The sequence below is a fragment of the Etheostoma cragini genome, chromosome 7 (genome assembly GCF_013103735.1).
Source record: "Etheostoma cragini isolate CJK2018 chromosome 7, CSU_Ecrag_1.0, whole genome shotgun sequence".
In the NCBI taxonomy this organism is placed as follows: domain Eukaryota; kingdom Metazoa; phylum Chordata; class Actinopteri; order Perciformes; family Percidae; genus Etheostoma; species Etheostoma cragini.
In genome coordinates this window covers 5,786,083-5,813,344 of record NC_048413.1, presented here as the reverse complement: position 1 = coordinate 5,813,344, position 27,262 = coordinate 5,786,083, and the positions used below count along the sequence as shown (strand labels likewise).

General features: G+C 43.1%; 3 protein-coding genes across 3 annotated transcripts in view; 2 read left to right on the top strand and 1 right to left on the bottom strand.

The window, feature by feature from the left end:
• The window catches only part of LOC117948127 (protein NLRC3-like), a 20,919-nt gene extending 10,973 nt beyond the window's left edge, over window positions 1-9,946 (top strand). Inside the window, exon 9 of the mRNA XM_034877610.1 lies at window positions 9,291-9,946. Coding sequence (XP_034733501.1) covers window positions 9,291-9,946 — 656 coding nt within the window. The remainder of the gene's footprint in view (window positions 1-9,290) is intronic.
• LOC117947700 (zinc finger protein 391-like) overlaps window positions 1-27,262 on the bottom strand; it is an 86,791-nt gene that overhangs the window by 43,474 nt on the left and 16,055 nt on the right. The gene's annotated exons all lie outside the window — the stretch shown is intronic.
• Window positions 17,343-27,262, top strand: part of LOC117947705 (NLR family CARD domain-containing protein 3-like) — a 12,854-nt gene continuing 2,934 nt past the window's right edge. The window contains exons 1-8 of the mRNA XM_034876891.1: window positions 17,343-17,349; window positions 20,631-20,709; window positions 20,821-21,049; window positions 21,202-22,999; window positions 23,100-23,273; window positions 23,434-23,607; window positions 23,693-23,866; window positions 24,183-24,355. Of these exons, the coding sequence (XP_034732782.1) occupies window positions 20,707-20,709; window positions 20,821-21,049; window positions 21,202-22,999; window positions 23,100-23,273; window positions 23,434-23,607; window positions 23,693-23,866; window positions 24,183-24,355 (2,725 nt within the window). The 5' untranslated portion in view covers window positions 17,343-17,349; window positions 20,631-20,706. The remainder of the gene's footprint in view (window positions 17,350-20,630; window positions 20,710-20,820; window positions 21,050-21,201; window positions 23,000-23,099; window positions 23,274-23,433; window positions 23,608-23,692; window positions 23,867-24,182; window positions 24,356-27,262) is intronic.

The window sequence follows — 27,262 nt, the reverse complement described above, 5'->3', positions numbered from 1 at the left end:
GCTGTTTCTCAGATCTGCATTGACTTTAATGAAGCCAGCTGACTGTTAAAAAAAATAAAAAGATCTCCGACGGCAGAGACGCAACGGGCGTCACATTTAAACCAAGCAGCATGTCTGAAACCCCACGTTTACCAGAAACCTACTGGTAAAGTAAGTACTACAAACCGAAGTTAAAATCAAACCTGAAGCTGAAAAAACCCTAAACGTTAACGGAAAAGACCCGCGGACCTGATTGACAGAAAGAGAGAGATGGGGAGAGAGAGAGGGAGCGCTGTTCTCCGTGTTCTGTTCTGTGTGTGTGAGTGAGCCGAGCGTGTGTGTGTAGGGGGTGGCACTGTGACTATCACAGAACGCAGCACGGTCAGCTGAGGAGTTGTATTCAATCCGAGCACAGATATTTACTCATATTACTAGTATAATACTTTTACTCGGCAAAAGTGCTTTATCCGTACCGGATACTCGTTTCAGCCGATTACTCGGTTTATCCCTAATGCCAATAATCAATGTCCACACGAACTGTCTGGATTTCGGTGCTGTGACCCAGTTACTTTCCCTTTGTCAATTTCAAACCTTAACACGACTGAGACAAAACTATTTCGACACTGACACGCACAAACACGTCGAAAAGCTGTCTGCTTTCCCCTTTTCTCCACACACCTGTGTACCTGCATGATATATGATACATACATGATATAAACAAAAAACAAAGTGTTTTAATGGCTCCAACACACCAGCCCCTAATTGTTTATGACAGGAGGGCATAAACAATTTAATACACATTTACACAATGGGGCCAACAAACCATCCAAAATAAATCAACACAAATAAATCAGATGTGGCTATTAGTACCTGTGTACTAGAACTTATGTTGCAGCCTTCAGCAGAAGATAAAGTTTGGTCACTGGCCTGTCCAGTATGCTGGTTTTTGTTTGTACTTGTGCAGCACGCACCAGTCCTTTCCTGTCCGAATATGTCTGTAGGACCTTTCCAATTAACCAGGAACTGCAAGGGGCTGTAGAATCTGTAATAAGTACGATGTCTCCAGACATAAGACTTTGTCTCTCCTTACTCCACTTTTGCCGCTCCAGTAGCAAAAGGTAAGTATTCTCTTATCCAGCGCTTCCAAAAAAAGGTAAGAGTTGTACTGCACTTGTCTCCACCTACTTTTGATGTAGAGGTCGGTCTTTTCAAATACTCCAGGGGGTAACACTGGTTTTCTTTTCAATGTAAGTAAATGATTGGGCGTAAGAGCCTCCAGATCATTGGGGTCTTCAGATAACTTGGTGATGGGCCGATCATTTAGAATGGCCTCGACTTCACACAAAACTGTATGGAATCCTTCATCATTTAGAGTTTGTTGATATAAAAGTGAAGTTAGTTCCATTGTCGGAACGTAGATTAGAAACTTTTCCTCTTCTACAAGCAAACCTGCGCACTGCATTGCTACATGAGTCAGTATCCAAAGAGTAAGCAACTTTCAAGTGTACTGCTCTACACGCCATACAAGTAAAAAATGACTCCATAGCGCTTTTCTAGGCTACGTCCCCTCATGACCTCAATTGGTCCAAAATAATCAACCCCCAAATTGGTGAATGGGGGAAGATCTGGAATGAGTCTCTCTTTGGGTAAGTTGGCCATTTTCTGCTCACCCAATTTCCCTCTATGGCGCCTACAGAAGCCCCATTTGGACAGGATTTTTCTTGTTGCTGCATTGGTAATCCAGTATTTGCACAGTAATCTGGAGAGCACATGGTTTCTCCAACCATGGCCAACCTGTTTGTGAATGCTCTTTAGTATTAAAGAGGACACATGTTGGTCTTTGGATAGGATGACTGGATGTTTTGTATCCTCAGGCATAGCAGCCTTACTCAATCTCCCACCAACTCTAAGCAATCCACCCTCCAAAGTGGGGTCCAATTTGCAGAGTGTGCTCTCCTTTTTCACTCCATATTTGCCCGATGATAATGAACCAAACTCTTCTGAACATTTTTCTGTTGAGCGAAGCTAATAATGGACATTTCTGCGTCTGCAAGAAACTGTCATTCAAATGTAGTTTTAAGGCGCTGCATTTCCTGTTCTGCCTTGTTGTCATTGATGTCTGCAACCCTTTGACAAGAATCTGCTTGTGGATTTAGTGAAGTGAATGTTTCCATTAACCTAGCTCCTTTTTCATGAATTTGGAAATTGGTGGAAGGGTCCTTTAACCTTACTCCTTTTTCAAAATAAGATTCCATCCCATTTGACTGTCTACTTGAGCGAGCTTGGTGACTGAAAGCGGGTAATACTGCTAATTTAGCAGCAGAAGCGGACATTTCCATATCAAGCTCAAGCCTTTCCTTTCTTCTTCGTAGCTCCTCTGTTTGCTCTTCCAGAGCGTGCTTCTCCTTAAAAGCTGCGGCGCGAGTTTCAAGCGCAGCTCTGTCTGCCTCAGCTTGAATAAGTGCTGATGCAGTAGAAGATGAACTGCTGACTTTTATGACAAGAGTGTTGTACAGAAACATTCATTTCAACATTAGAAATGCTGTCATCAGGTTTCACTTCACAATCTTCATTCTCAGCAGATTTGGGAACATCTGCATTTGCCAACCATTTGTTAACGTTTTCCATTAACTCAGTAACACCCAGCATCTTTGCTTTGAACCAAATCTCATGTTTGTCTTTTTTCTGCGGGGGGCAAGAGTTTTACTAGAGATGAATGCTTCTCCTTTGCTTCTTTGCCCAGAGTCAAAAGTAGGCTACAATGCACCTCCGTATTGTATTCTCTGTCCTTCATCAACTCTTGTATTTAGCCTTTTAGAGTAGATGCTTTGTTTAATTTTGACTTTCTTGTTTTTTCCAGCATTTTGAATTTATCCAATACTGTTTTTTGTGTTAGTTTGACAGGTTTAAACATCTAATGACCGACTGGGTTTCCGTTTCACCACTGGCTGCGCCCTCGTCAGCTGTGGTGAACTCATCAGCATTAATACGCTCATTTTGTACACTTGTTACAGAATCCATATTCAACCCCACTAACACAGAACGTTTAGGGAACGTTTGGGAACGTTATTTTTTGGTTCTCTAAAGGTTAGTTCGAACCAAACCAAAAACTAACGTTTAGGGAACGTTCCCTCCTGGTTACAACGTTCCCTAAACGTTAAGAAAACCAACCAACCGTAACGTTCCCCTCCGGTTGCACCGTACCTTCACACAACGTTCCCGTTTGGTTATTTTTGGTTGCTTTTGGTTGTTCTGAGTATTTGAATTAGCACAAAGGTTTGCTGTCACTCGATTTAAATTCACCCAAAAAATATTGTACTTATACAATCTAAGTGAAATATACTGCATAGCGAGATCTATTCATTTTAAAGCTGATATCAATTTAGCTTGAAACAGTACGTTTGTGCTTGAATTTTTTTATAACGTATTAGTTAAAACACTTAAAAAACAAGAATCTATCAAAAGAACGATTTTCACAACTAAGAAAATTCCCTTCTTTAATTTAGTGTGCAAACCGAACCGCTCCACCCCCTACCCGGTAGGGGAGCCTCTGCTCTGAGGAGACCGACTCCGCGTTAAGCGAAGAAGACAAAACCACGCTCAGACCGACCATGCTGCACGACTTGGAAAGCTCACGAAAAGGTAAACGAAGTACTTTACAGTTTAATGATGTTGTGGTTCTAATGGGAGGGGGGGGGGGGGTTGTGGTTTAAGATTTAACTATTTCCCTCGTACGGCTTTGTTATATTCCGGTTCGGATCAGGTTGACCAAAAATAAAAGTTTGGCTGAAGTAAACAACTTACTTTAGCTTACGTTTTCTACGTCGTCCACTATCTTGCTAGCTATGCTAGTCATGCACTGAGCTTCTCCAAAACTTTTCTTTTTAGTAAACTGTTTGTACACAAACCATGTTCTCAATGCTGAGTTCATGTGTTGAGCCCCAGGCGAGACCTGGAGTAAAGTCTCATGCTGTGTTGAGCCTTCTTAGTGTTTTAAAAATGTTGATTTGGATTCTATCATAGAAGGCCCCTAGCCCTCCCATTCAAAAAGGCGAGGCCAGAGTTGGGCTTTAGATGGAGTGATTACGTCTTTCCCTTTGCTTGCTGCTTTGCACGACGTCTCTGCGTTGTTCCATTGTATGTTTTGTGTCATCGTTTTAACATGCTTGCGTTTGTTACAAATAAGGTCATTTTTTCCGGTCCTTTTTTAAAATTAGTTGTAGTGTACAGTACATAAGTAAAGCCAGTACAATCAAAGTCCTTTTTAGGCAGGTCGACCTGCGGCCATCTTGCAGTTCAGGCAGTTATCAGCAAGCTGAGTGAGGAGTACAACAAGGGATGTAATATGTGTTGCTACACAACTGCAGTACTGGCTTTACTGATTGTCTAAACATAACAGCATTAGGTTCATCTTTTGCAATGGCATGTGCAAGAAACCTACCACAAATGAACTGACCAATATTCATATCTTTATTTTTTAGATGAGTCAACGCCACACAGGAACCCAGCCTGTACAATGGCTTTGAATTTTCCCAATTAAATACAATTGCATGACAAGGAACTTAAGAGAAACTTTAACTTTTTTGTTGTTCTTAACAGCAGAACATCATCACAAAAACAGGGCGGTGGCTCAGCCATGGAGACGCAAATGAGAGGTAATAAGACTCACTTAAGTTGTTCACATAGTAGATAATGTATAACAACAAAACTAACAGCATTTGTTTCTTCATAGGCACGAGGACACCTGTTGCCCGCATGGCACAGCGGATGGATTGCCCAACAGCAGCTGGGCCAAATATCCAGTTAAAAAATATGGCTGTGTACAGGTAACCTATTCCTGCTATACTATATGTAAATAATTTTCTCTGAATGGAAATGCTTTTCTTTTCCGTGCTACTGCATCACAAATGTTCTCTTAACATAGATTCCTACGCCAAAGCTGTGGACTGGTGTTGGTGGCTGATGGACACGTCCAGCATCGAGACAGAAGAGGAAGCAAGTGTCCAAAAAAGGCAGCGCTGATGCCCAAGGAGGTTCATGACAGATTCTTCAAGCAATGGTACAACCTTAATTATAGACTACATTTTTTCACATATTTCAAATCACATATTTTGCAATCAGTTCAAATTATATGGTCTCTGTATTACAGAAGAATCTGTTGCACGACCAGACAAACTGTCCAGGACGGAGCGTGCTTCTGGAAGCCCTGTCTGTAAGTTAAAATGTATGCATGCATATAAGAAACCAGTCATATTTCTTAACATGGAACCACTGACTGTCAACATGGTGCATATCATGTGATTGTTCTGATGTTTGTCTCTTCCTGTCTTTTTTCAGCTCAGCAGATAACACTTTCTCCACCACCTGCATGTAAGTTTTTTATATATATATATATATATATATATATATATATATATATATTTTGTCTAATTGTTTAATATAACAGAATAGGTTCATATTTTGTAATGGCATGTGCAGGCAACCATCAACTTCATCTTATATAATAATCATATGTAATTTATCTGTATATGTATCAACGCCATGCAGGAGACCAGCTGGTTGCCCAGAGCAAGATGAGTCTTTAGTGACCCTACCACTGACTGCTGCAGAAGCGGAGGATTTGATTGGGTAAATTCAGAAGTTTGCCCCACACAGACGGTAAATTGAAGTTCTTCTGCGTCAAGTTCATCAAAAAAAAATCTTGTCAATGTGTTCATACTTAGTATTACATGTCTAACTTTTGTTTATTTCTTTATAGAACAGCTGAGAAGGACTGAGCCGTGAACCCATGGAGCCCCTTTTTAATTTTTTATTAACATATATTTTTTTTAGAGACTTATTTTGCACACACTTTACAGACACATCTTTATGCATCTTGCACTACACCCTTATCTTTTTTTGTATTTTTTTTCAGTTGTTTGAATATTAAAGTCTTGAAATGCTATCAAGTTTGCCTGTTCATTCATTCCTACTAATATAACTTTTGTATGTGTGTACGTGTATATACAGTACATACACACAAATGGTACGGGTGTTGGTTTGTTTTAAAGGTTAGGGGAATCTAACCTTTTCTTAACGTTCTGGGAACGTTCGTTTATGGTTACAGCGAACGCTCCCCGAAGGTTTTTTTTGGTGGTTTGGTTGTCTGTAGGTTAATTGGAAGGTTTTCTTAACGTTCTGGGAACGTTCGTTTATGGTTACAGCGAACGTTCCTCTAACGTTAAGAGACCGTTCCGTAACGTTCGCTGAGGGTTGCAACGCTAAAGGAACGTTCCCCTAACGTTCTCTAAAGGTTGCAACGTTAAGAGAACGTTCCCCTAAAGTTCGCTAAAGGTTGCGACGTTTTCGGAACGTTCGCCTAACGTTCTCTAAAGGTTGTAACTTTTAGAGAACGTTAGGGGAACGTTCCGAGAACGTTTGCTGTAACCAAAAACGAACGTTCCGGGAACGATAAGAAAACTTTCCAATTAACCTACAGACAACCAAACTACAACCAAAAAAAACCTTCAGGAAACGTTCCCACAACCAAAAACGAACGTTCCCAGAACGTTCTGGGAACCAAAAATTGTTAGCTGGGAACCCACATAATCAAAAACTCTTTAAAAATATACTTGCATTTTATAGATAAACCTACAGTTTATTTAAATACCAGTTCTGTTTGTTATCTTGTGTGCACACACTTTAAATTTTAATGGCCATATGTATTGTTTATGGTAGCGCTTACCTTTGTCAATTGGTTTTGCTCCAACTGTCCTCAGCTGTCGCTGTTGCTGCACCTGAGTTTCCACTCCGCAGAACCGCCAACACTCTCCAATGCGTGGTCCACTGGTGGCTCTGGTTCGGTTCCTTCTCTTTACTGCAAGAGTAGAAGATGTCGTGGTTGTCCAAACAATCCACCTCGAGTACCAGAAATCCCACAATGGCGATTCTCATGTGCGAAATCACACGACCGCGTCCTCGATCAGCTGTTATCATATCCAATAAAGGGTGATTCTGGCGAGTTCCTCACGCGAGCTATTCACTTTAATGTAGAGTCTCTTATCAACTCCTACATTAGGCCAATGTGGTGGGATCAGGGGAGAACTTGCTTGGACGCGTGTTCTGCATGCCAATAATCAATTTCCACACGTGGCATACTGTCTGCATTTTGGTGCTGTGACCCAGTTATTTTCCCTTTGTCAATTTCGAACCTTAACACGACTTACACGTCTGACACGAAACTGATACGACACTGACAAGCACTAACACGTTGAAAAGCTGTCTGCTTTGCTCGTTTCTCCACACACCTGTGTACCTGGGTCTGATTACCTATGCCTTCCAAGTCAATGCGCCACCCAGTGCTCAAACAGAAAACTGCAGAATTAATACATGATATTAAAACAAAACAAAACAAAGTGTTGTAATGGCTCCAACACATATGATATAATATATATACTGTATGAATAATCCATCAGATATATTAATATAATAATATACTGTATAATAGATTTGATATATATTAATATAGTATACGTATGTGAATAATCCATCTGATAAAATATAATAATATACTGTATATGAATAATCCATCTGATATGACAAAATATATATGAATTATCCATATGATAAAATAATGCAATATAAATACTGTATGAATAATCATAACATGTAATAATTTAATAGTATATATGAATAATCCATCTGATATAATAATATAATAACATACAGGCCACAAGTTTGGTTACACCTTCTCATTCAATGTCTTTCCTTTATTTTCATGACTATTTACATTGTAGATTCTCACTGAAGGCATACAAACTATGAATGAACAAACAAAAATAACTGAAAACATGTTTTATGTTCTAGTTTCTTCAAAGTAGCCACCCCTTGCTATGATTACTGCTTTGCACACTCTTGGCATTCTCTTAATCAGTTTCAAGAGTTAGTCACTTGTAATGGTTTGGAAACCAAACCTTAGGAACCTTCAAGGACCGTCTTGAAGGAGTTCCCAGAGATGCTCAGCACTTGTTGGCCCTTTTACCTTCACTCTGCGGTCCAGCTCTCCCCAAACCATCTCAATTGGGTTCAGGACCGGTGACTGTGGGGGCGCAGCACTCCATCACTCTCCTTCTTGTTCAAATAGCCCTTACACAGCCTAGAGGTGTGTTTGGGGTCATTGTCCTGTTGAAAAATAAATGATGGTCCAACTAAACGCAAACCCGATGGGATGGCATGCCGCTGCAGTGGTAGCCATGCTGGTTCAGTATGTCTTCAATGTTGAATAAATCCCCAACAATGTTACCAGCAAAGCACCCCCACACCATCACACCTCCTCACCTCCTCCCCCATGCTTCACGGTGGGAACCAGGCATGTAGAATCCATCCGGTCAACTTTTTCTGCGTTGCACAAAGACACCAAAGATCTCAAATATGGACTCATCAGACCAAAGCACAGATTTCATTGCTCTAATGCCCATTCCTTGTGTTTCTTGGCCTAAACAAATCTCTTCTGCTTGTTGCCTCTCCTTAGCAGTGGTTTCCTAGCTGCTATTTGACCAGGAAGACCTGTTTCGCGCAGTCTCCTCTTAACAGTTGTTGTACAGATTTGTCTGCTGCTAGAACTCTGTGTGGTATTAATCTGATCTCTAATCTAAGCTGCTGATCTCTGAGGCTGGTGACTCGGATGAATTTATCCTCGGCAGCAGAGGTGACTCTTGGTCTTCCTTTCCTGGAGCGGTTCTCATGTGAGCCAGTTTCGTTCTAGCACTTGACGGTTTTTGTGACTGCACTTGAGGACATATTCAAAGTTTTTGCAACTTTTCAGACCAACTGACCTTCATTTCTTAAAGTAATGATGGCCACTCGTTTCTCTTTTCTTAGCTGATTGGTTCTTGCCATAATATGAATTCTACCAGTTGTCCAATAGGGCTGTCGGCTGTGTATCAACCGGACTTCTGCACAACACAACTGATGGTCCCAACCCCATTAATAAGGCAAGAAATTCCACTAATGAACCCTGACAAGGCCCACCTGTGAAGTGAAAACCATTTCAGGTGACTACCTCATGAAGCTCATTGAGAGAACACATAGGTACAAAAAAGCAAAGGGGGGGGGGGGTACTTTGAGGAATCTAAAATACAATACCTATTTAAGAGTTATTTCAAACTTTTTTGTTATGTACATAATTCCACATGTGTTCATTCATAGTTTTGATGCCTTCAGTGAGAATCTACAATGTAAATAAATTGTTAAAGTTTGTCAATGTTAATAAATCATCAGATGATAACCTGCAGCTTTATTGTGTCTTTTTCTCTCCATCAGATCTTTTCCAGTCTGTGAACTGGAACTGGACACAAACACAGTACACAGAGAACTCAAACTGTCTGACAACAACAGGAAGGTGACATATGTGGGAGAGTATCAGTCATATCCTGATCATCCAGAGAGGTTTGACTGCTGGCCTCAGCTGCTGTGTAGAAGGCAGGCAGAAAAGTTAAATCCACATCGGCCCCCATCCACATCTGGTTCCTGCACCACCCCACTGACCGTAAAGGAGAACAACGTCGGACAAGTACTCCTGGCAGTAAACCCAAGGAAGGCTGCTGGCCCAGACGGAGTACCTAGCAAGGTGCTCAGGGCGTGCGCCCACCAGCTTGCCCTCATCTTTGCCAGGATCATCAACCTCTCCCTGGCCCAGGCAGCAATTCTGCCCTGCCTAAAATCAGCAACAATCATCCCAGTGCCAAAGAAGTCTCCCATCACCAGCCTAAATGATAACTATCCTGTGGCCCTCACCCAGGTAATCATGAAGTTCTTCAAGAGACTTATTCTCCAACATATCAAGGACTACCTCACCCCAGACCTGGTTCCCTATCAGTTTGCATACCGCGCGATCCGATCCACAGAGGATGCCATTGCTATATATCTCCACTCTGCGCTGAGCCACCTGGAGCTGCAGCAGATCTACGTCTGCGTGCTTTGTGGATAACAGCTCAGCTTTCAACACAATCATCCCGGAGATTCTTATCACCAAACTGTCCCCTCTGGGCCTCCCCCCTCTCACATGTGCCTTTAATAAAGGATTTTCTCACCTATCTGCCCCAAATGGTGAGACTGGGCGCCCACCTCCCCTCCACTCGCTCATTGAGTACAGGTTCCCCCCAGGGCTGTATGCTGAGCCCCCTCCTGTACTGTCTCTACACCCACAACTGCAGTCCGGCCCACAGCAACAACCTCATCGTCAAGTTTGTTGACGACACCACAGTGGTCGGGCTTATCTCAAAGGGAGACGAGGCAGCCTACAGAGAGGAGGTCCTGAACTTGGCAGCTTGGAGTTCGGAGAACAACCTGGCTCTGAACACCAAGAAAACCAAGTAGATCATTGTTGACTTCAGGAAGAACAGATCCCAAACCTAGCCCCCCTGTACATTAACGGTGAGTGCGGGGAGCGGGTCCACACCTTCCGGATTCGCGGCGTCCTCATCTCCGCTGACATCTCCTGGACAGACAACACCCCAGCGGTCATCAAGAAGGCCCAACAGCGACTACAAAAAACCTGGATTGCAACCTGCTGCTAACCTTCTACCGCTTGTCAATCAAGAGTCAGCTGACCTACTGTTTAACAGTCTGGTATGGCAGCTGCACCGCAGCAGAGCACGGTCTAACAGACTCAAGAACAGTTTCTTCCTAAAGGCCATAACCACCCTGAACTCACACATGACTCCACTCCACAGCAAAAACCCCAGCCCCCAGACTTTCTTCCTCCATTCTTCTGTGCAATACTGTTATATAATACCTAAAAGGACACTGGAATCTGTGCAGTTTCATACAGTGCAATATTTATTATTAAACCATTTCCTTTCATGGCTGTGCAATAATTATTTTATTTAGTACTTAACAATTTTATTTCATTACTGTGTAATATTTATTATTTAGTAGTTAACCCTTTCATCTCACTACAGAGTACAATGTGTACACAAAGCTATTTTATATATGTATATAATATGTTGCGCTCAAGACTCCACTCTGCACTCTTTGCACTATCTACTTATACTTTATATTTTTACAGTTTAGTTCCTTATATTTTGTATTTTTATATTTTGTGTTGACACTTTAAAGGGGTTGCTTCAATCTCATTGCAAAGGTACTGCACTTGTGTATAATGACAATAAAGGCTTTCTATTCTATTCTATAAAATCATATCATGTAAATAGGAACATGTTGGTGTTATTTTGTCACTTGTTGGGAGCAGTAGGCTTTAAGTAGGTATTTGTAGGCATTAAAACCTATCTCTACATCTAAGATTTATCCACTTGATGTTCATAATTGATCGAGTTTTTGCTCATTTCTGCCGCTAGCTACGTGCTCCCAAGGGGGTAAGCCTCTCCTCTCTAAGCGTAGCTCTCATGGTGCAATTTAAATGCTACGGAGCAATCACCTGCAGTTAGCGTCCCGTTCACTGTCATTCATTTTGGCGCCACTGTGACAATTAATAACTTTACATCCGAAGCGTTTCAAGACTCCATTTGTGAATTGTTTATTTCTGAAGAAACACAACGTCTAAAAGGCTCTGTTACCTTGTATCTCCCGTTCTAGCTCCGTTGCAGATGTTTTTGTAAAAATAGGCTTACAATTGTTTCATAAGTACCTGACTTGCTGTCGCCTAGTCAACAAATCACTGTATTGTCAGAGAAGCTCGTAGACAGTTTTGACTTACATCAGCTGTTTAGGTTTAATTACTAATGTTAACTAGCATGTTAGTTAGCAGTAATTAGTCTGTGCGTATGTTATCTCCTAACAGACTTAGACTTACACTTATACTTCTCTTTATTGATCCTTTGGGATGACTCCCGCAGGATATTGAAAGTTCCAGCAGCAGTTTTTGCAAGAACAAAGAAATAAAAAATAGGTAAAAAGACCGTATGAAGACAACAAAATACCAATAAAAATAATAACAACAATAAGACCATTCGTCAAGTAAACAGAGAAAGACCATAAATTATAATTAAAGTTAAAGTGTCAGTGTTTAGTCCGGGGTAAAAAAATATTATAAAGTGACCAAGTGTGAGTTTAAGTCCAGGTGTGCATGTATGTATGTGTGTATGTGTACTGTATGTGTGCATTGTCCTCTGTGCCCTATTTCCTCCTCCCCCCTAGTGAGGAGTTGTATAGTCCGATGGCACGAGGGACAAAGGAGTCCTTGAGTCTATTGGTCCGGCACTTGGGAAGGAGCAGCCTTCCACTGAACCGGCTCCTCTGGGTGCTGATGACGGTGTGCAGGGGGTGGCTGGCATTTTCAGTAATGTCCAGCAGTTTGTCCAGTGTCCTCTTCTCTGCCACCGTCACCAGTGAGTCCAGCTTCATGCCGACCACAGGGCCGGCCCGCCTGAACAGTTTATCCAGCCTGTGGGTGTCCTTCTTTGATATGCTGCCCCCCCCAGCACACCACAGTGTAGAAGAGGACACTGGTGACTACAGACTGGTAAAACATCCACAGCAGTTTGCTGCAGATGTTAAAGGAGCGCAGCCTCCTCAGGAAGTACAGCCGGCTCTGTGTCTTCCTGTATAGGTGGCTGCTGACTGTTGTGCAGTCCTGTTTGCTGTCCAGCCACAGCCCGAGGTATTTGTACAATTGAACTGCCTCCACCTCAACTCCCGCTAGCAGGACCGGTCGCGGTCTTGGTCTGGACCTCCCAAAATCAACGACCAGCTCCTTCGTCTTAGAGGTGTTGAGCTGTAGGCAGTGTGCGACACCAGAGAGCAAAGTCCCCCACCAGACTCCGATACTCCTCCTCCCGGTCGCCCGTGATACACCCAACGATGGCTGTGACATATACCTACCTCTCCGTCTATGCTGATTGGGGATGATTGAGATTTCTCTTGGCACAGCTACCAGCTACCAGGTTGCCCCTGTCACAACCACGTTATCAAGCTCAGTTGGAGGCTGCACAGTAACACCTAGCAATCACCGGAAAATTGCTTCTTTTTTCTTATAATGGTCTCAGTTCATGAAAACAGGATATGTTAGTCCACTTCTTTAACTGTCTATGCGTGCTTCGTGTCTTTTTTAGATATCACATGATGCATTGCAAGATTGTTGCCGGATGAGAAGGCATACATTATGCCTAATGGGCGCAAGCAAAGAGTAGGCAGTTGGAAAAAGTAATCCTCAAAATTCAAACTAGTCTAATGTGATCAAAGATAGTATATAGTGGACAAGATAGATAACTACCATTTTTACAGAGGAGTATGGCGTCCTTGGTTCAAGATTTCACATATATTTAGGCAGTTTTGAAGAAATGTACATAGTTTGTACTTTACATGAGTTATACTGTTCATTATGTTCATTTTTTTGCATATAGGACAACTGTGTTAGACAACACAAATGCTTGTGTAGCATTGCTGTGGATGTAATATCAATAAATATTACATCATTATTTTGAATATTGGCATAAGTAAATACCATGAGGGCAAAAGCGTCTGGACTTTTTTTGAAAAGATTTATGTATTTTGTCAACTGTATAAGTTTAAATGTTTATTTCTTCACAGTGTGACACCCAAGACATGGTTAGCTGACTCAGCTGCTTGCCACCAGTATATCTTGGTTTACGCCATGTTAACTTGACTTGAATATACTGTCTTGGTTAATGATACAATATTGATTATTTTTTAATCTTTATCTCACTTGAAATTATATCTAGTTAAATATGAGGTTTATCCCAACTATGTTGAATAGACTATGCAGGAATTACTGTGTGTGTGTGTGTGTGTGTGTGTGTAGTCTGTCAAGCTGTTTGGTCTGAAAGGAAGGCTGTACTTTAAGTGATTTAAACAAGTCAATCACTTTTTAGACTAGTTGATTACTCCAGTAGATGCTGCTCTCCGTCTGCCTCCTCCTCCTTCAGGGAACTTTCTCCAGAGCCAGTGGCATCATGGAAGGTCCCACCTCCTCCCTCAATTTATAAAACTATTAAAGGACAAAATAAGAAAAACAACGTAATGAGTGTGTGACTAATAATAGGGAACTAAAGTAGCATTTCAAAGATAATTAGGAAAATGTAAATACATTAAATATTTACCTGACTAGTGGATTCTGAAATAAACCTGCAAGAAAAAGGGAACCAGTGAGTAAAAAGTAAAAGATTATTTAGTTTTATTATTGTATTTGATGTGGGGGGTGCACTATAATATCTGTTCTAATGCTGTGTTGAATGTTATTCTAAGAATAATACAAACTCATGAAACCATTGAAACTAAGACGAGAGAAGAAATGTTTCTTCCCTTTTCAAGGGTTCCCGTTGAATTTGTGTACCATTTGCGTCCACCTTTGCGTCCTGATACCCAGAGAAAGAATTTTTTTGCTCGTGTGAGTAACGTTACATCGCGCTACAAACACACAAGCGTTGTAGCTTCAGAGAGACGACAGCCATGACGCTTTGAAGTGTGGAGTGTTTCTAATATTGTCTTTTTACAGTTTGATACTTCAACAGTCAGGGCCTTCATACTCTGCCACTGACTGGCTAGTTGTCCTTACCTAGATACTGTCAGGGCCCTCATACTCTGCTTCTGACTGGCTAGTAGTCCTTACCTAGGTACTGTCAGGGCACACCCTCATACTCTGCTTCTCACTGGCTAGTAGTCCTTACCTAGCTACTGCACATATGCAACTCCCAACAAAGATGTACCAGAAGTGAGATGTCTCATTCTGTAGATAAAACAAAGAGCTCAACACACAGGGTGAAAAGAGGAGCTGCAGCAATGTGCAGTACAACAAATATATGGTGTTTTCTGAAAATTAAACCATGTAAACCTAAAAACAATTATTAACCTGAAAATGAGCAGAATATGAGCATTTAAAGGTGTTTAATTGAAACGTGGAACAGGGGCCAAGAAAGAAGCCATTATATGTTGGAGAGGACCCAAATAACAGGGAGCAATTTTTTACTTTCAATAACATTGCGAGATGAGAGAGCATTTGTGCTGCATTCATGTGGTGTTGGAGCAATCAAAAAAGTGTCCCCTACTGGGGAAATCATGTGAACCTCCCTTCAAGTGGGTTAATACTATGAAATAGATCACAGCTTGGCAGAGGTCTGAGTCTCCTTCTGCTTTAATCATGTGTTAGTGGGCGTGCCACAGATGGAAAGAAGGAACTGAGAATAAAAACTCCATTTGGATCACAGAGGGAAACACGACACACCTTAAAGCAACGGAGAGATGGCTGTTAACTGTAAGAACTGTTTCTCACCTTTTCTGTTACATTACAATACACGTCATTGTTGTTCTTTAACTAAATGTAATTTATTTGTAATTTAGTTAATAACTAAAAGAATCAAATTGGCAGTTTCATACAGTGTATCACTGTTTTATTTAAAATAAGAACAAATATCCATTTTAGTGTTTCTGAGTCATTCTCCGTGAACCTGGACCCGACTGTGTGTCGATGAAGAGTCACCAGTCTATGTATGACATTACGGACTTTAAAGTTGGACAATCCGCTGATGGAAGGTTAGTAGGGCTGTAACAATAGAACAAACCCAGGATTCGGTTTGTATCATGATTTTTGACCCACAATTCGATACAAACCTTGATTCTTTTTTTTGGGGTCCTCAGTAAACCTAATACAACTATTTTCTGCAACATGCCATTGTTTTGTCATTGATTACAACTTTGCAACAGTTATACAATAGATAGCTTATTTATTGATATTTACTGATTTCAATATTGATCAATCCAACAGCAAAGAATCTTTTGTACCTTTAAAATAATGTTTAAAAAATTGTTTCAGTGGTCCATTGACTCATTGGAATGACACATAACAATAATGGTTATTGTAACATTAACGGACATTTACCCTCCCAACCTGTAGGGGGACCGGAGAGGAAAGGTGCCTTGGTGCCTACAGTAAAGGTGCTGGTTGACAAGTAGCTAATGCAGGGCTGCCAACTCTCACGCATTGGCCGTGAGACACACGCATTTGACTGGTTTCACCCGCTCACACGCCACCCCCCCGATTTCTCACGCTGAAGTGTCAACCCGGTCAGTCAAATTTCTGATGAGTTTATCTATAGATCCACCTATTGAGCCACTCGTGATCGATTAGTTGTGCTTTCAGAAACTGTGAGGGGGTTCAAGAGCGCTGCCTGTCTGTGGAAGTTTTGAGTTGTCACAAACTGAAAAAAAAATTTCACGAGCCATCCCAGGTGCATTTCCCCGGCTTCAGGTATGAGCTCTGAGTATCACAGACCGTACGTCGCTTCGTGTCCACTCGCTCTGTAACAATATATAGGTGAGCAGCGCGGCTGGTGGACCCGCTCTGCTGTGGACAGTGACGCGTTGCATCCGTGTAGACCTCCGATAATACGCAGCGTAAGGCCTCCTCTAAACTTTGTCAGAGACCAGAGACCCAAATGGGCCTCGGAGTCTGTCAGACCGTCTGCATGAGATCCACCATATCACCGGAGCAATGACAAGCACAGCAGACAACAGATTCTCCAAATCTCGGACAACAGAGATGGGAGGAGTTATATTTTCAATGTGCATAAAGTTGTAAACATGAGCAGAAATCTGATGAAACACATCTGAGCTATACTAGGCCTATATATACTACACTACATATACGATACTGCAACGTTGGGCCACTATTGTGCTTCTCTAACCTCGGTGCATCTCTAAATGTAACTGAAAATAATTCATTTAATGTTTTATAAAATGAACAAATAGTCTTTATTTTCCCCAAAAAGTAAATACAGTAAGTGGGGCACAGAGGATGATGGCCAAACATTACTGAGCCTTGGCACAAAGGTTAAAGGATTAGAATTTATGCAAAACAGTGGTTCTTATTCTTTAGAATTTCAGTGGTAGTAGTTGATCCCTCAATATTAATTTAACTTTGGGTCCTGGACCTGTTCCCCACAGACCCAAATCTTCTCAGCTGTTGCTGACATATGCTACTGTCTCTTCATGTGGTTCATTATGTGTGGCACATTGTCTGGGTCAGTTCTTATATCATAAGAAGTTAATAATGTAAATGCTAAATGCCCTAATATCTGTTGATACTACAACAACACAAAGGCTCTTAACCCTACAGTTTTGCACATATCATGCAAGACTTGATTTCTCCGTTTTTTTGCACAAAACTCTCCAGAAAGTGCCATTTAATGGTTTATTTTTCAATTTTTTTCCTGGGGGAGCATACCCCCAGACCCACCTAGGGAGAGCCCCATCCCCACATATAACAAATCCCAATTTAAACCCTGTAGTATAATGATGCTGAAAGAGCCAAAGAAATTGCTTTGTACACGGCAAAATATGGGTTTGCCCCCCAAAATCTCACTCCAAGGTTTTGGGAAAAGTTGGCAGCTCTGCTAATGCTAATGTAATTCTTGGTGGGTAATGTAAGATTACGATTGTTATGATTGTTTTGACCATGGTTAACAACTCTGGGCCAACCCAAAAATTCACCAGTAACGTTAACTGTGTGGATAGACGACTAATCTTATGGCAATTTAGCCAGCTAACTAGCACACCCTTGTCTTCTGCCCCAGACTCCCGGTGCTGAAGCCTTTCAGCATTGGGATGAGAGCTGACACATCCAAAGTCAGCCACCAGCCAGCTAGCAACCAGCTAGCTAGCCTTGTCAGCACTAAGCTAACTCTGGTGCTATGGATGCCAACGGCAGTTTACTGAACCATGGGGAAACAGACCCAGGCACCCGAGTCACAACAGCGGTTTATAATGGTACTCCTCCTTTACAGGTGCAATCCCCCCCTTTGCTTTTAGCTGTCTTTATGTTTAGCTACATTTAGCAGACAAAACAGGAATACTGGCATGCTTCCTGCTTTTAGTGTCATTGGTGATATGATGCAGACGTCTGTTCTTTGAGCCACTCTGACCTATTTGACGGCAATCAGTAAAAACGACTAGACGGTTTGCACCAATGTTGGCAGTGCCCCAACCGTGCTTGGTGCCACAAGCCTGAAACACGTTCAAGCTCAACATGTTAAAATGTTTGGGTCTTTTAAAAGACGTTTCTGATAGAGATACAGTATCTGTAGCAGCAGCTAACTTGGACATGTTTTTTTGAGTTAACGTTAAAGATGGACATTGTTGGTTAAAAAGTTATATTCATCCCATGATTAATAATCTCAGTGAACAGTTAATGAACTGCGAGCATCAAAGATGATTTAATCAATGGAAAGTTTTCAGGACAGATACTTACTTAATTTTGGATCAAGTATCTGAAACGTGATACATTAAAACCATGTTCTGTTTGGCTCTTGTTGTTCCTGTGGTAAGATCAAGCAGTAGAACCTAGAAATCTAGACTCACCCTAGCGGCTGCAGCCAGGGTTGCCTAGCAACTCTCCATTTGCTCGCAAGTTGGAAAACCCAAAATCTGGTCAGGCCAATCACATCGTGTATAGAGTCGGTGGGCGGGTTTAACGTAATCAACATAATTTTCCTGCTGCTTAAAAACAAATAAGATTACTGCTGCTGGAGAACAGCGGTCTTTGGCCGCAACTCTGGAAGACTTGGAGTTAAGATCTGAAGTCATTCTTAAAAAATGAATATGTGTTCGGAGGTTAAAGTTGAATCTACCAACCAGCTTTGCTCTGGTTGGTTGCAGCACTGTCCTGTTGCGTGCAGAGGGAAAAACAGGGAAAAGCCAACTATTTTGTTCTCAGTTTTAAACTGCTTTTCAGGATGCAGCAGCAGAAACCAGTCTCTGCTGGACCTGGACCCAGCTGTGTGTCCATAAAGAGTGACTGGACTATGACTGATTATATGAACTTTAAAGTTGGACAACCTGCTGACAGAAGGTTAGTATTTAAAACTGAAGTTCACTATCTGACTCTTAGAAGATGCATTTTCTGTTTAACTTCATATTTTCCCATGTTATATTGGCATAAAGTTTTTCCAGCAGATGCTTGGGAATGTAATGGCTGAGGTCTGGGTGGTCGTGTCATCCATGTAGACGTGTATGGTAGGTAGCCGCTGTTCAGACCACAGCAGTTCATGTCCAACGACCCATCTGGAAGCTCAGATGATCGATTCCATTGTCCCGGTCAAGGCAGACTTGTTGTTTTAAGCCTTACCCTACAAGACAACATATGACATCATCCTTAATGTGTTGTGGTGTGGACCTTTGTTCAGGTAATCAAGACAACCTAGATCAGACCCCTTAGATAATTCCCTTCTGATCCACCAGCATCTGGATCTTTCAGCTGCCTCTGATGTGATCCTGAAGACTAGTGTTGCTCTGCAGAGTGGCTGCTTTGAAGAGCGGCCAGACATTGAAGCATCTTCATCCTACATCCACAGTCACACAGAGAGTTTTCCATCCCTGCCTCTGACAACATCTCATGAGGTTTCATTACATCAACAATGCCTGCTTGCATCCATTTTGAATGGAAGTAGCCTTTGCCCAGAGGAGAGGCCATCAAGTGGTATCCAACCTTCACAGATTGTTTCAACCACGCATTTTCAAGTCACAGCCCATTACCTTCAAGGCTCCAGCTATTGTCCTCTCTCTTATGCCAAGCCAATGGGAGCCTACTTTCTCCGGTGGGTCAAGCCTTTGACTAGCGTTTTTTTTTCTTGGCCCCTCAATCCCACTTTTGTCCTGAGATTCCACAAGAGTTGGGTTGGGACTCCGTAATATCATGTGACCAATTATGTCAATCATACTTTGTTCTTGCTGTCCTAAACAAGGTGTTAATACAACGTCTTATTTATCTCTGTTGCTTTATTATTAGGGTTTGGTGGTAATACAGTATACCGCAGGGTTAACTGTATCAGTTTCAATACCGTCATAAGAAAATGCAATTCACTTATATAGGAGAAAAAGATTAAATATTACATCTTTTATTTATTTCGTTTTTTCAATAATTAATTTAATGCCTAAAATGCTAACGTGTGGTTGTCATCACTTGACAGTGTGGAGGAGAGTGGGATGGTGGGGGGATTGGGGGGGGGAGATGCCAACTCTTTCACCCAGTGACCTGGTATGGAAGAAGAGCAGGACTTCTGCAGTGTGGCAGTATTTGAGGTTGCTCCCTTTTGAGAAGAGAAAAGCTTTTCAGTATCAGTGTTTGGTTTTCATTTTCTGAACATTGGAGGCACACGCCAACAGTTTGGAGAGTCTGAGCCTTACGTTATCTTTTTTAATTACTCTCGGTAATACTGTATACCGCGGTGAAACAGGGAAGAGGTTTGACGCTATCAACATTTGGATACTACACAACTCTACTCATGCTTTTCTTTCCTTCTGAGTATTAGTAGGGTTTGGGATAGTACCGCTTCTAAAAACTTCTGTTCTCTTGACTGCCTCTGCCTGGTGGGATTCCTTGGTAATCTGTTCTTTCTCGGGTACAACTAAGCCCACGCAATCTACCGATTCACATTCACTCTTTCGTTCTGTCTTCATCTTTACACCTTAACACCTTCATCCTCTTAAGAAACGCTTGAAATTCCATGCTTTTTGGTCTAAACATCATTCACAAATTAAAAGTGGTACGGCTCCCATTTACTTTGGCCCTCTGGGCTGTGCCTGATAACACTGGAAAGGTCACACTCTCAAGTCTCTGTTACAAGTTTTCTACTCTTTACTGACAGGGGCTAGAATGGAGGTTTGAGACATTAAAGGTCTTTAAACATGATGTTTCTTCACAGAGTGGACCAAGAGAGGTCAGAGGTTCCCAGTGTTCAGTCTGCCCAGCAGCATCAAACACACCTGGACTCCATCTTTATGGTCTGTACATGTACAACAACTACTTTTACATCTATTCTGTCCAACCTGGATCTGATATTTACTTCCATGATTTCACTTTGATTTGGTCATTCATATAATCTTCTGTTCCAGCTGCTGGAGGACGACATTGTCACTTTTGTGAAGAACGAGCTGAAGAAGATCCAAAAGGTTCTGAGTCCAGATTACCCAGAATGCTTAGAGAGTCAGAAAAAACATGATGAGGTGTTGGACGGTGAGGATGAAGAGCAGAGGAGGAGCAGCAGAGAGGGATTTCTGAAGATCACACTGCACTTCCTAAGGAGAATAAGGCAGGAGGAGCTGGCTGACCGTCTGCAGAGCAGTAAGGGGATTTCTCTAAAGGGTTAACATGCTGGATGAACGGGATATTTGTCTCAAAATATTTAACAAAATATGTTCATGTACTCATTCTCTGAGGAAATGTTGAATCATGTTCTTTGTCGTAATAATCTTCTTTGTTGTGTGTTCATTCAGGAAGTTATTGTGGAGTTTGTAAGCATAAACTCAAATGTAACCATCAGAAGACATTCCAGTGTGTGTTTGAGGGAATTGCTAAAACAGGAAACCCCACCCTTCTGAATCAGATGTTCACAGAGATCTACCTCGTGGAGGGAGGGGCTGCAGAGGTCAATGATAAACATGAGGTCAGACAGATTGAAACAGCATACAGGAAACCAGACAGACCAGAAACAACAATCAAACAAGAAGACATCTTTAAAACCCCACCTGGAAGAGATGAAACAATTCGAACAGTGATGACAAAGGGGGTGGCTGGCATCGGGAAAACAGTCTTAACACAGAAGTTCACTCTGGACTGGGCTGAAGACAAAGCCAACCAGGATATCCAGTTCACATTCACATTCACCTTCAGAGAGCTGAATGTACTGAAAGACAGTAAGTTTAGCTTGGTGGAACTTGTTGATTACTTCTTTAGTGAAACCAAAGAAGCAGGAATCTGCCGATTTGAAGAGGTCTTGTTCATCTTTGACGGTTTGGATGAGTGGCGATTTCCTCTGGACTTCCTCAACACTGAGATCCTGACTGATGTTACAGAGGCCACTTCAGTGGATGTGCTGCTGACAAACCTCATCAGGGGGAAACTGCTTCCCTCTGCTCGCATCTGGATAACCACACGACCTGCAGCAGCCAGTCAGATCCCTCCTGGGTGTGTTGACATGCTGACAGAGATCAGAGGGTTCACTGACACCCAGAAGAAGGAGTATTTCAGGAATAGGTTCAAAGATGAGGAGCAGGTCAGCAGAATCATCTCCCACATCAAGAGATCACGAAGCCTCCACATCATGTGCCAAATCCCAGTCTTCTGCTGGATCACTGCTACAGTTCTCGAGGACGTGTTGAAGACCAGAGAAGGAGGAGAACTGCCCAAGACCCTGACTGAGATGTACATCCACTTCCAGGTGGTTCTGTCCAAAGGGAAGAACATCAAGTATTATGGAGGAGCTGAGACAGATCCACACTGGAGTCCAGAGAACAGGAAGATGATGGAGTCTCTGGGAAAACTGGCTTTTGAGCAGTTGCAGAAAGGCAACCTGATCTTCTATGAATCAGACCTGAGAGAGTGTGGCATCGATATCAGAGCAGCCTCAGTGGTCTCAGGAGTGTTCACACGGATCTTTAAAGAGGAGAGAGGACTGTACCAGGACAAGGTGTTCTGCTTTGTCCATCTGAGTGTTCAGGAGTTTCTGGCTGCTCTTCATGCCCATCTGACATTCACCTACTCTGGAGTCAACCTGCTGGCAGACAAACAAACAAGATCAAGCCAGTGGTTTCTATTTAGAAACAAACCCAAACCAACAAGTTTCTACCAGAGTGCTGTGGACAAGGCCTTACAGAGTTCAAATGGACACCTGGACTTGTTCCTCCGCTTCCTCCTGGGTCTTTCACTGCAGACCAATCAGAGTCTCTTACGAGGTCTGGTGACACAAACAGGGTGTAACTCAGAGATTAATCAGAAAACAGTGGAGTACATCCAGAAGAAGATCCGTAAGAATCTGTCTGCAGAGAGAAGCATCAATCTGTTCCATTGTCTGAATGAACTGAATGATCGTTCTCTAGTGGAGCAGATCCAACAGTCCCTGAGTTCAGGAAGTCTCTTCACAGATAAACTGTCTCCTGCTCAGTGGTCAGCTCTGGTTTTTATCTTACTGTCATCAGAAGATGATCTGGACGTGTTTGACCTGGAGAAATACTCTGCTTCAGAGGAGGCTCTTCTGAGGCTGCTGCCAGTGGTCAAAGCCTCCAACAAAGCTCTGTACGTGCACACACAGCTATCCAGATTAAATTGAGTATTTGTTCATTCAGAAAACAATTAGCTGTAATTCTTTTCTCATATTTTTATTTTTTATCTTCAGACTGAGTGGCTGTAACCTGTCAAACAGAAGCTGTGAAACTATGTCCTCAGTTCTCAGCTCCCAGTCCACTAGCCTGAGAGAACTGGACCTGAGTAGAAACTACCTGCAGGATTCAGGGGTGGAGCTGGTGTCTCATGGACTATACAATCCAAATTGTGCACTGGAAACTCTCAGGTTAGTGTACTGTTATTTGCATGTTAATGTGTCTAACTGCAAAAATACTCATTATACTCTCAGGTTAGTATACCACTATTTGAAAATCTGTTATTTTTTTCATATTAATTATTGAATCATCTGATTGACATTGAAAGTACTTAATATTTCATTATATCAGGTTAACTGGCTGTGAGCTGTCAGAGAGAAGCTGTAAGGCTCTGTCCTCAGTTCTCAGATCCCAGTCCTCTAGTCTGAGAGAGCTGGACCTTAGTAACAACAACCTGCTAGATTCAGGAGTGAAGCTGGTGTCTCCTGGCACACTGTACACTGGAAACTCCCAGGTTAGTGTACTGTTATTTGAAAATGATGACCTCTTACGTTGTTTCTTTGAATGATTTTATTAATAAATAAATTGACTGGCTGAATATTACTTTCAGACTGAGTGGCTGTAATCTGTCAGATAGAAGCTGTGAAGCTCTATCCTCAGTTCTCAGCACCCAGTCCTCTAGTCTGAGAGAGCTGGACCTGAGTAACAACAACCTGCAGGATTCAGGAGTTGAGCTGATGTCAGCTGGACTGAAGAGTCCATACTGCCGACTGGAAACTCTCTGGTTAATGTACTGCTGTTTAACAATGCAACTTTAACATTTTCATGATGCTGTGTTAAATGTGGTAACAATATTGTACTGAAAGGGTTAGCTGACTCAGCAGCTTGTCAACAGTATATCTTGGTTCACGGCACATACTCTTGACTTGAAAAAACAATTTTGGTCAATGACACAATATTGATTATTTTGAATCTTTACCTCACTTGAAATTATATCCAGTTCAATATGACGGTTATCCCAACTATGTTGAATAGACTATGCAGGAATTACTGTGTGTGTGTGTGTGTCTGTGTGTGTGTGTGTGTGTGTGTTTGTGTAGTCTGTCAGGATGTCTGGTCTCAGAGGAAGGCTGTAATTCTCTGGTGTCAGCTCTGAGCTCCAACCCCTCCCATCTGAGAGTGCTGGACTTGAGCTACAATCATCCAGGAGACTCAGGAGTGAAGCTGCTGTCAGCTGGACTTAAGGATCCACACTGGAAACTGGACACGCTCCGTTATGGACAGATGGACAACACTGTTCCTCTGTCTCTAACTGATGAACTCTGGCTGGTTCATGTATCATGGATGGTTTGAGCAATTTTAGAATTTTCTGTTTGTATTTAAACCAGTGATAGCAAGGAACAAGAATGGGCTCAGCCAACCCAAAGAAGTGATAAGAAAATGTGGTTAACCAATGATAAAAACTAACTTGTGATTGGGTGTGCAGCCTAAACCACTTACACTCTGACAGACCCAAGTAGGTTTAACTGAGGTGAATAAGTGCCACATGTACATTGAAAGAGGAGCGAGAGATGTGTGTTGGTGGAGCAGAGATAATATTTAACGAGAAATTGATCTACAGGGGGAATCATTTTTGAGACCTTTTTATATTTTGAATTGTCAAGTGTTTCTTTTATATTAATAATAATATTTTCACCATAAATTGTTGTAACTTCCCGATCATTTTGATTATGAAGTACTGGTTATCCTCTCCGGGAACCATCACCTTATCGTGGTGGAGAGGTTTGTGTGTCCCTATAAACCTGAGGGCTGGTTTGTCTGGGGCTTTGTGCTCCTGGTAGGGTCTCCCATGGCAAAGTGGTCTCAGGGGAGGGGCCAGACAAAGAATGGTTCAAAAACCTCATAGAAAATCAAGGAAGGGATCGAGGGACCCTGCCCGGTGGAAGCCCGGGGCCCCCGTCTGGAACCGGGCCCAGACGGCGGGCTCGTAAGGTAGCGCCTGGTGGCCGGGTTTGCCACGGAGCCCGGCCTGGCACAGCCCAAAAAAGCCGCGTGGCAGCTCTCCCTCCAGCCCATGGGCCCACCACCTGTGGGAGGTACCAATGGGGTCGGGTGCGTTGCCGGAAGGGTGGCAGCAAAGATCAGGGGCTTCGACAGACCAGACCCGAGCGGCAGAAGCTTGTTCTGGGGATGTAGAATGTCACCTCTCTGTGGGGGAAGGAGCCGGAACTTGTGTGGGAGGTTGAGCGCTACCAGTTAGATCTGGTGGGGCTCACCTCTACGCAGAGTCTTGGTTCTGGAACCGTACTCCTGGATAGGGGTTGGACTCTGTCCTACTCCGGAGTTGCCCAGGGTGTGATTGTCAAGCCCCGGCTGAGCGCCGCTACGTTGAAGTTTACCACAGTAGACGCAAGGGTCGCCTCCCTACAACTGTGGGTGATGGGGGGGGAAACTCTGACTGTTGTTTGTGCATATGCACCAAACAGGAGTTCGGAGTATTCAGCCTTCTTGGAGACCTTGAATGGAGTCCTGTATGGGGCTCCAGTAGGGGACTCCATAGTTCTGCTGGGGGACTTCAACGCACACGTGGGTGATGATGGAGATACTTGGAGAGGCGTGATTGGGAGGAACGGCTTTCCTAATCTAAACCAGAGTGGTTGTCTGTTGTTGGACTTCTGTGCTAGTCATGGACTGTCCATCACAAACACCATGTTCGAACATAGGGCTGCTCATAAGTGTACGTGGTACCAGAGCACCCTAGGCCAAAGGTCAATGATCAATTTTATAATTGTTTCATCTGATCTGAGGCCGTATGTTTTGGACACTCGGGTGAAGAGAGGGGCAGAGCGGTCAACTGATCACCATCTGGTGGTGAGTTGGGTCAGGGGGTGGGGGAAGACTCTGGACAGACCTGGTAAGCCCAAACGGGTAGTACTGGGAAATTGGAAACGTCTGGAGGAGGCCCCTGTCCGACGGACTTTGAACTCACCCCTCCGGCGTGCGTCCCTGTGGAGGCTGGGAGCATTGAACCTGAGTGAACAATGTTCAAAGTTTCCATTGCTGAAGCTGCGGCGGCGAGCTGTGGTCTTAGGGTCTTAGGTGCCTCAAGGGGCGGTAACCCATGAACACCCTGGTGGACACCGGTGGTCAGGGAAGCTGTCCGACTGAAGAAGGAGTCTTTCAGGGATATGTTATCCCGGAGGACTCCGGAGGCAGTTGCAAGGTATCGATGGGCCCGAAGGGCTGCAGCCTCTGCCGTGACAGAGGCAAAGCAGCGGGTGTGGGAGAAGTTCGGAGAAGACATGGAGAAGGACTTTCGGTCGGCACCAAGGTGCTTCTGGAAAACCGTTCGCCCCCTCAGGTGGGGGAAGCGGGGAATCATCCATGCTGTATACAGTAAGGATGGGACGTTGTTGACCTCAACTGGGGAGGTAATAGAGCGGTGGAAGGAGCACTTTGAGGAACTCCTAAATCCAGCTGACACACCCTCTGTGGCAGAGCTGGAGGATGATGGGGGATTTTTGTCAATTTCCCTGGTGGAAGTCGCTGAGGTAGTCAAACAACTCCACAGCGGCAAAGCCCCAGGGATTGATGAGATCCGTCCAGAAATGCTGAAAGCTCTGGGTGTGGAGGGGGTGTCTTGGTTGACACGCCTCTTTAACATTGCGTGGAAGTCTGGGACGGTGCCTAAGGAGTGGCAGACCGGGGTTGTGGTTCCCCTCTTCAAAAAGGGGGACCAGAGGGTGTGTGCCAATTACAGGGGTATCACACTTCTCAGCCTCCTTGGTAAAGTCTACTCCAAGGTGCTGGAAAGGAGGGTTCGGCCGATATTCGAACCTCGGATTGAAGAGGAACAATGCGGATTCTGTCCTGGCCATGGATCAACGGATCAGATCTTCACTCTCGCAAGGATCTTGGAGGGGGCCTGGGAGTATGCCCAACCAGTCTACATGTGTTTTGTGGATCTGGAGAAGAGGAGAAATTGTGGGAGGTGCTGCGGGAGTATAGGGTGAGGGGGTCCCTTTTCTGTGCCATCCAATCTCTGTTTGACCAAAGCGAGAGCTGTGTCCGGGTTCTCGGCAGTCATTTTTCAATTCAATAAAATTTAATTTATAGTATCAATTCATAACAAGAGTTATCTCAAGACACTATACAGATAGACCACACTCCAGAATTTACA